Source organism: Carlito syrichta, unplaced genomic scaffold, assembly GCF_000164805.1.
Source record: "Carlito syrichta isolate Samal-C Ts95f unplaced genomic scaffold, Tarsius_syrichta-2.0.1 Scaffold287385, whole genome shotgun sequence".
NCBI classification, from domain to species: domain Eukaryota; kingdom Metazoa; phylum Chordata; class Mammalia; order Primates; family Tarsiidae; genus Carlito; species Carlito syrichta.
This window is the reverse complement of record NW_007231481.1, coordinates 117,093-127,334: the sequence shown is the minus strand read 5'-3', so window position 1 is coordinate 127,334 and position 10,242 is coordinate 117,093. Positions and strand designations below refer to the sequence as shown.

General features: G+C 36.0%; 1 protein-coding gene across 1 annotated transcript in view; it reads right to left on the bottom strand.

Moving 5' to 3' along the window:
* Window positions 1-2,860: 2,860 nt before the first annotated feature.
* CMC1 (C-X9-C motif containing 1) overlaps window positions 2,861-10,242 on the bottom strand; it is an 89,259-nt gene continuing 81,877 nt past the window's right edge. Inside the window, exons 3-4 of the mRNA XM_008052728.1 lie at window positions 6,167-6,257; window positions 2,861-3,138 (exon numbers count right to left, since the gene is read on the bottom strand). Coding sequence (XP_008050919.1) covers window positions 3,018-3,138; window positions 6,167-6,257 — 212 coding nt within the window. The 3' untranslated portion in view covers window positions 2,861-3,017. The remainder of the gene's footprint in view (window positions 3,139-6,166; window positions 6,258-10,242) is intronic.

The following is a 10,242-nucleotide window of genomic DNA, read 5'->3' as shown; positions in this document are numbered from 1 at the left end:
GTGGATATGAAATACCATCCTTGCCTATACATTTCAAAGTCTGGTACTGATTGTTAATATGATTCAAGAAACAGACGTGTTTTATTAAACCAACTTCCTTTGAGTGGAAAAAATTCTTTTCCATCTAAACAGAGTAATGATAGCTATCAAACAGGTATGCTACAAAGTCTGTCCTGTGTTCTTGACAGTTTGAAGTACTAAACAAATTAGGTGTTCTAAGGCTCCTTAGGAAAGAATAACCAAAAAATTTTTTTACCCAGTAGAACTTTTTAAATGTACACTTGATGCTCTCTGTTCTAGGTAAGACTCAAAAAGAAATGTGAGTAGCCCGTCTGTAACTTTTAATTTATTTAAATTTGACCTCTTTCATACTAGCTGAAAATTGCTCCAAAGAGCTTCCCTTGAAAATTTCTTCATAATCTTCAGATCTCTTATTTTAAGAAAACACAATTCTGTACGTGTATCACTCAAATAACAAATAACAACAACAACAACAAAAAAAACCTAGTCCTTCTTTCTCCCTTATGAGCTGTATTTACATCTTTATAAAGAAGATTGCTTTATGGAGTTGTTACTGCAATGGAACTTACTCATGCATGTGAAACATGAGAGAACCAAAATAAATGGGAAAATTCAGTCTTAAGTAACTGAATCATGTGACAACAAAATATTGATCTTATCCAGAAAGGCTACTTGGAAAAGATAGATCTGAAGGGGGAAAAAAATCCTGTGAATTGTCACTATGAACAGGGAATAATATAGACAGAGGTACCAACGAGCAAGCAAGATACAACTGACGCAGATGTACCAGTTGGCAAAGTGGTCTTGAGTGTGGCTAGACATGCGCATTCTGAAGGCTTACAAGTACAACGAACAGTTTAGTTTTTGTTTTTTGAGTCAGAGTTTCCGTTGCCCAGGCTGAAGTGCAGTGGCACAATCACAGCTCTCTGCAGCCTTGACCTGGACTCAGACGATCCTTCTGCCTCAGCCTCCTGAGTAGCTGGGATTACAGGTGCAAGCTACCACACCTGGCTCATATTTTGACTTTTTGTAGAGACACAGTCTCGCTATTGTTGCCTAGAGTGGTCTCAAACTCCTGAGCTCAAGCAATCCTCCCGCCTTGGCCTCCTAAAGAGCTGGGATTATAGGCGTGCAGCACCACACCCAGCCCAGTTTCCTTTTTGACATAAAAAGGATGAATATATTTATACTATATAATTTGTCTAGCATCTCTGTAAGTGAATTTTCCACATAAAACTGAAATTGGCTATGTAAGATTTAATCAAACTTATCACAGATTGTGTATTTCATTAGCTTCTTAAAAAGTAACTGCCTTTTCATTTGAGTCTTTAAAAACAATAAAGATCACGTGCTCTAGGAAATGCACCAATACCAAAAGGTCAACAGGCTTGCTTGCCCTAATCTGTGTGATCTCTAGATGCCCACATTTGCTTTCCTTTTGTCTGCACTAGTAATCTCCCTCCTTTCGATCTGTAACCTGGGAAAATGTGGTTTCTTTGTATTTCAGATAAGAACAAAATAGTTCTTTGAGTGGTTCACTCAAGAATAAAGTGTGGAACTTGAATATCCATTGGTTCTTTAGGGTCTTATTTGATTCAATTTAACTAAGTTCTTTAAAATAAAACAGCTCAAAAAAATAAATAAATAAAAATAAAATAAAATAAAACAGCTCAGATCTATTTCAAGGGCTTAGGCAAAAGTTAATTCTTGTCTTAATGGACAGTAATTTCTATCTGTGATTTTAATAAGGACTATGTGAAAACATACATAAAATTTACTTATCTGGAAACTTTATAATGGCTATGGGGAAAAAAACTTTAATATAAAAGCTTAACCTGAGACCAAATTATTGCATTGGGACATAATTTTTTTATACTACTTCCTGAGTCCATTACTGTCCACATGTATAGAGATGACTTTTTAAAATGAAAGATTAAAGTATTATCAGTAGTCAAGTTAACAGGTCAAGGAACATATATTTTAGAAAATTCTATGTCAAAGATGTTAATTAAAATTAATTCATGTAAGTACATAACTCCTTATCTATATTTCTGCTATGGCTCGAATGTACCTCAAAAGTTGGAAACCTGACTGCCAATGTCACAGTATGAAGAGGTGGGGACTTTAAGAGGCTCTACCCTCATAAACGAATCAATGACTTTACTGCAGGTGTGAGTTCTGGAGAGAACAAGCTGTTATAAATGCTAGTTCAGTGTGCTCTTGTCGTTTTTGGCGTGTGCTTGCTTGCTAGCTCTATTTGTTTTTAAAACCCTTGCCAGAAGCTGCTGTCATGCCCTTGGACTTACCAGCCTCTAAAACTGTGAGCCAAACACACTTCCTTATAAAGGACCCAGTGTCAGGTATTTGTTGTAGCAACAGAAAAAGGACTAAGGCAGTTCTCAAATAAGCCTCTACTACTAATAACAGTAACAACCAATTAAAGGCATCTGCCATGTCTGAGGCACTGTACTGTACACCTAATTGCAACACTCAGTAGTCACAGTATCTGTGTTAGATTTACTTCCACAGTTGTACAGACAGTAAGTGGTAGAACCAGGAAGGATTCTGGTTCATAGCCATTCTGTACTGCCTAGATATTATTAACATCTCTGAAGTTTGTCCATTCCTACTTTTCTTAAGTTACTTTTGGCCCCTATAATTAGCCATTAGCCTGAACATTGGAAGAAAATAATATAAGATCTATATGAAACTCCAAAAATCAGTATCACTGCTATAGAATCAGTTCTAGAAAAACTTATAAAAAGTCCAGAATGACCAGGAAAACTATATATTATTTCAGCATTTTACTCCTTTCCCGCCTAATAAACCAGAACTTTGATATTTTTAAAAAACCTTTACTTCAGATAAAATTAATATTTCCATAATTAGGATAAATCAAACACACATTTTTATCTTGAGCCCATTATTCAAGGTGATTCAGGCTATAAATGACTTTCATGAATATTAGAGTTCCTGAGTGTTATTTGAATATTTGCCTACATGCTTGTGGGAAGCTTCTGTAGCCTTTTTTTGGTAGGAATTCCAGTTTTCCTGAATTCTTCCCTTTCCTTCAGGTATTCCATTTTGCATTCTTCATAAAAGGCTGGATCATTATAGCTACAAGAAGGAAATAAAAATATTTTAAAATGAATAACTTTGCAAGTGTTCAGTGTGCTTACTTTAATAATATTCAGACATCTATTTCATCAGATTCAATCTTGGAAGCAGACTTTTAGAAATGGTCACAAATTCACTGTAAACATGCTGCCAAACTAAAGAAAAGACCTAATTATTCATTTTTCTATAGCACTGCCACAGAATAAAGCAATGAGAAACACAACTTTTGTCATCAAGGAGCCCGTGGTGTTACAGGCAGACAAGTCAAGACGGTATTACAATTAAGCGTACAAAGTACCATAATAGAGGTATGGTCCAGTATACCATGGAAACACAGAAGAAATGGGGAGGTGGAGATACCAAAGGGAAATGCTTGAGTTGCATTTTGAAGGACCAACGGAAATCCATGAAGAAGACACATGAGGGAAACTGTGATATGCAAAGAAGTGCAAGTAGACTGGCACCACTACGCAGAGAGTGCACAGAGAAGAGAGGCCCTTAAGTGAAGATGTAATGGACAAAGGCCAAACCATGATGGACCACTGACACCACACCAAGAGATTACCATCTATCCGAGGGCAATGGGGCATCATTAACAGCAACTGTGAGATCAGTTTTGTGACTTGGATGAATCTGACAGCAAGTGGCAGACAGGATGAAAGGGGGCCAGCAAGGCTAGAGGCAAGATGGCCAACACACCACTGAAATAATCCAGGCCGGAAATGAAGAGGGTGTAGGCCAGAGGAGGAGCAGCCGGAATGAAAAGGAAGATGGATGGGGGGAGATTTTGGAAATCAGCAGGAAATGACCAATTAGAGTTAAGAGACAAGTCGCTAGATTCTAGACAACTGGTGTAAATCACAAAGACACATGATGCAGGAGAAGCAAAAGGAGCCAAATCAGGTCTGGACTTGAAGAAGGAAATAGAGACGTGTCGTTTTCTATAGAAAGTAATGGAACCCATGGTACAAACGGAACTCCCTCAGACTGAAGAATGAGAAGAGAACCCCAGAAAACACCAACTTAAAGAAGCAGATTAAGGAAGTTTGAGAAGTACAGAGAGATGTTGGGGAAATGGGAAAGACAGTTATCAGAGAAGCCAGGAAGAGGAGAATTTTAAGAAAGGAATTGCCAGAGATAAGTAAAAGAGAAAGAACCACCTGTTGCATTTGGCTACTGTGAGCCCATTAGAACCTTTAGAAAGAGCGTTCCAGTAGAGTCAGGGCAGAAATCAGATCACAGTGTACTAAGGAATGAATGAGTATGAGACACAGAAATAAAGCACAAACCATTAATGTTTCAAGATGAGAGAGGACAGTGATTATAAAGCAGAGTACTTTTTTACTTAAAGATGAAAAATTACTGTTTCTTAGAGTATTGGGGAACCTAAGGTCAAGTGCAATTTTCCTTAATGCCTTTCCATTCATTTCGCAAATGTCACATCCCCTTGTTTTCCTCTCCACTTGTCTCTCTTCTATACACACAGAAGCAGCCTCCTCCACCCATCCTAGCACCTCCCCCAGGATGGACTAGAATCTGTTCATTTCTCCTCGTATTTCTAGGGTGGGAGATAGAAGGATATGAAAGTGATTCATATTCAGAGACATTTACTGAGTGCCTATTGTGTGCCAGGCATCGTGGGAGATGTAGTGACACACAGGACCTCATAGTCACTCCATGAGTGTCCTCATCCCTTTTTAGGGCAAAGCTGCTGAAGGTCATGTGGCTGGCTGAGCTCTCCCTCATCCCAAGGTTGAGCCCAGGCTGCCCTCCTGGTTGCTCTACTCCTGTCCACCCTGCTCTAGAGCTGCCCTGTCTGGAGGGACAATATGTCAAACTAGCAGTGACAATTCATTATGATGCCTGAATCTGAGGCATACAGATGTTTAAATTAATACATAAAACAGTTTAGCAATTCAGTCACACAACCGTTTAAGAGATTCATTTGCTCTTGGGAGCACTAGGGAAGACAACTAGAAGAACAGTAAGTCATACAATGAACTTTCTGTTGCTCCTCTATGTCTATGGTAAACCGAGTGCAGTTTTTGGACCATAAATTAAGGCTGCTGTTGATTTTATTAATATGAGAAAAAATATGAAGATTGAGTGTTTTCTCATCTACAAATGCAGAGATGAGTTTAGATGATCTCTAGAGTGTCTTCCAATTCCAGCTTTCTGAAAAAGTTTATAAACTTATGTGTACATAATTTGTTATTTTAAAAATGTATATATCTATATGTATATATGATCTAGGTAATCGTTATGTTCCTTTTTTATTTAATCCTGTAAGAACTCTCATACCATACTGACACATGCTTCACAAGCTAGAGGAGCAGAGATATAAAGGAAATAAAGGGCTTACCAAAAGTAAGAGCTCACAACTTTCAATTAACAATACTCACTACAGTATTCTGCAATATTATCTGTCCATTAATGTGGGTAATAAAACATGGGGAGATAAAACCACCTGAATTCAAACACTTCACATGTTTTTATTTAAAGATTTAAAGAACTACAACAAAATATTAGTAAACATGATATTTAAGATATATTTTTAAAATAAATATAACTTCAAAATTTTAAATTTACCTTTGTATCATTCATATGATTTATTGCAACTTTCCTAGGAATTAAACTTTATCAATCCAACAAATCACATGGCTGGAAAAGGTCTTAGAGATATTCTAATTCAGATATCTTTCCATTAGAAAAAATAAAAATCTGTCTATACTATATCCTACAGATCAACCTATCCATGAAAAGGGATTTGTTAAACCATGTAAAAAAAATCATGTATTATTGTTTGCTGAGTTCATATTTTTAATCAGATATAATTCTGACAAACATAAAGACTTTCATTAATATGTCGCTTTTTACAGAATATGCTTCAACATATTGGAACTTTAGACTCAGCCGACAATATGACAAATTTGGTAGGGGGCAGTACAGAAGACAATACATGCGATGAGTTAAATAGCATACTCTTAACTAACACATACACACAACAAACACTGAGGTAACTACTTACTAAGCAGTTAGACATTCTTTCAATGCAGAATTTTCTTTCCGGCATTTTACTACCATAAGGAGTCCAGAGTCCTTGCAACATTTGGTAAAATCTGAAATAAAAATTTTGGAAGGAAAAAATATCTTGTAATTGCATCTATATATACACATACACATTACATGTATTTTTAAATTTATTTTTCTTTTTGTTTCTTCTTTTTCACAGACAGAGCCTCACTCTGTCCCATAGCTCACTACAGTCTCAAACTAGTGGGCTCAAGCTATTCTTCTGTCTCAACCTCCTAATTAGCTGGACAGACATGTGCCACTATGCCCAGCGAATATAATTTTTTAATAGCTTTAAAATATTCATTCTTGTAATATCTATTCTCTAGCACACAGTACCTGCTCAACAAAAGACATGTGCACTAGTAAAAGGCAGAATAAGATGAATATTGTTCACTTTGTAGAAATAAATCAGATTTGAGAGAAGGAGGAGGGAGAACTACTGAGATAAAGGGTGAGGAGGCTTCATAGAGCCAAACAGGATGTAGAGACTGAGTAGGATTTCTAGCGAGTACAGTCATGCGTAGCTAACGACAAGAATGCGTTCTGAGACCTGTGCTCTTAGGTGATCTCATCATTAAGTGAACATCACAGTTACTTACACAAACCTAGGTGGTACAGCCCAGTACACACCTAGGATATACTGTATAGCCTATTGCTCCTAGGCTACAAACCTGTCAGCATGTTACTTACTGAATGTTGTCAGCAAGTATAACACAACGGTAAGTATTTGTGTATCTAAACATGCCTAAACACAGAAAAGGTATAGTAAAAATATTGTGCTATCATCTTATGGAACCACTGTCATATATGTGGTCCAATGTTGACCTGAACATTGTTATGTAGCACATGACACGATTTCTCAATATCTTTTGTAACATTCTAGGGTCAAAGTAGAATTGCCTCCTGACATTAGTATCTGGGGTCTTCTCAGTACATGGCAACAAAGCCACTGGATCCCCACCTGATAGAAATCTCCAGGCAACCTCTTTCTTTTACATGACCCATGCCATGGCACCTTAACTTCAAATAACAGGACTCCCAGTTCATTTCCAAGTCAGCTTTAGGTGCCCGAGAAGTTTCAAATGGCTTTCTGCCAAATTTCCATTCTGGTAGTTTGTCTTTTAACTTGTCCGAACCCCTTTGATATTCTGTCTTCTCAAGACGACCAATCCAGGAAAGCCTGATGCCAGTTTCTACCCACAGCTGGGCTGCTCACCATTTGCCTTGTGCTTGCTTTAGGTCAAACTCAGTCCTATCTTATCTCTTCCACAGGACGATGTGCTTGGCTCCCCACATTTTGCAGCTACTCTCTCCTGGACTATCCACGTCCTTCCTTCTGACCACTGGCCACTACAGTTCCAGGCTCTGCTAACTCTAATCTGCTATAACCAACCAACCATTTCCATGTCACATCTTAAAATGCATGTCACATCTTAAAATACAATGTCATCCTCACAAAGAAGTTGTAGGCAAAAAAAATGTTTTCTCAATATCTTTTGTAACTTTGTAAATACAAAATTATCAAGATTCACCTCTTTTCTTGAGCTATGTGTTATCCTTCTAATTACTAGGAACATAAATTATTCATAATTATTGTAAAGTATCTGCATAATTTCAGGAGTCTTCATAAAGATAAATATGTAAAAAAAATTTTTTAAACCACGAACAACCAAAAGTGATTGAGATTTGTTAGATGCGTTAAAAAAAACTCATCGGGAAGCTTTGTTGGGGCAAGAGCCTACAGCACAGATATCTGTATCCACCCACAGGGTCACAGTCACACTTAGAAGAAAATCGGTATAACAGGAACAAGGACAAAGGATGGAAGAAATGACTTTAGTGCAACTAACTTAATATGCAAGATCACATGACATCATGAGTGATGTGTAATATTCCCTTTCACAGAGACAGGATGGGCTTCCTTGAGTTTCTTGTTCACTAGTCTCAGCACTTCCACCATTTGCTCTCTCATTCCCAACTTTGCCTGTTAGACTCCGAACAGAATCGGGTATCTTCTTTATTCTAACTACTTTTGGTGCGAGTCCCTGAGTATAGGTCAAATCAAACCGAGGGAAAGCAGAGGCAAATTAGACTTATAGCCAGCTTGTTTTCAGAGGAGACACTGAAGGGTGGTCATGTGGCTACCAAAAAGTTTATTAGCTTTCACTCTGAAATTCTTGTCTAGTTATCAATGCTAATTTTTCTACTTATAGCGTAATGTTAAGATCTACTTTTATATAAGCAAAGACTATGATCCCAAATAAAATGGCATGGGTCATTCTCAAAGACTATGTACATAAAGCAATCCATAATTCACTAAACCTGGGTGAAGGCTTCTTTAAGAGAACTGCCATGTTCAATAGTGGTGGTAAACCACGGCCTGGCTACCGCTGCACCACCTTACTCTTACTGTCACTTCACCAGAGAAGTTCACGCAGATGATATCTAGAGGAAAGACCATTAGATTACAAATTCTGCCTAATGAAATTATGCTAGTTGACCAAACCCTAGACTTTTTCTGGAAAACACAAATACAATGGCTAACATCAAAGATCTACTTTCTAAATTTAACAAACATAATGTTTTTCCTTACTTGAGAAATTCACAGTAAGATTCTTTAGGCATTATATTGTTTAAAGATTCATTTTCCCTAATATTAATAAAAAATGTCCTTGGTAGCTAACTAATGCAAGATAGCATTTTTGTGTTCTGGTCACAATAAAGGCATAGTCTATCTATTTTCACACTTGTCCAACTCTCTTCAGGAATAACTGTGACTGACCTGAAGCCTCAAGCTGTTTGTAAGGTTTTTGTCACTTGTTTGGCAATAAGATTTTAATGAGGATGTTTCTTTCACCTTACATTAGCATATATTCATATAATACTGATATTGCTAATACTTACAACTGCTTTCTAAAATGGCATTCTGAAACAAATCCAATTTAAATTGCTTCCATTTTTCAATTCTACATTAAAGAGTTTATACATTTAATTCTGTTGATAATTTAATTTTAGTTACTATTAAAGACTATAAAAATCAAATTTCATTCAGTTATATCTATCTTAATACAAATGATATCAATAGACAGTGAGACTACAAGTACAAAGAGATTGTTCAGTTATTCAAAATCTTAAAGAAATATGCATTCAAGACCTTTTTTCTTTGAAATATCAAGAATATAAAATTCCATATCTTTCTTTTGTAAACACTTCATTTCTTCCAAAGAAATTACTTGATATTATATAATACAATATTGGAAAAAAATATTATTTGGATATAATGAAATTTGAATCAAGAACATCTAGGAAAAAACAAAGATAAAATCTTCTCCTAACTTTAGCTTAACTAAGATAGTGGACAAAATAATTATACATATTGTAATTAAGTACAAGTAATATGTGTAATTTCCAGTTTAACTATGATATTAAAAAACATGAAATCCTCCATATACAAGCAGTAACAGAAATAAAAACTTGAAATTGTTTTTAACTCTTTTGGTTTATGAAACCATTGGATATATTTAACCCCAATAATAGAGCTCCTTAGTTGAGCCAAGGGTAAGTACTCATGGAGCAACAGCTGGGCATCGAATAAAAAATTCCAGATATTTGAGCTTTTCTACTTTCTCTGCATGCAGTTAGTTTCAAGCAACATGTTACTTTAAAAATGCAGTTATTCAGTTAAAACTAAAGCATTCACTGAGAGGTGCCAATTTTAAAACATGACAAAATTTTTAAAAGAATCCCCATTATTTCTTTTATCTGACTAGAACCATTCTATTTATATCTCCATTGGCTTGCAATTTAAAGAGCAAATTTAAAGAACAAATTAGACATAGCAATTATTTCTGACTTTTCAGTTCTATAATTTCCTTAACCAGTAAAGTGTTTATAAAGTGTTTATAAAATGCTTGCCTTTTCCCAGTATTTCAAAAAGAATATATATTTGGATACCAATATAATTTAGAGTTTTAACATATAAGCTACTGGCAGTATTTCCATGGCTACACCATCATCTTAATGAGTTTC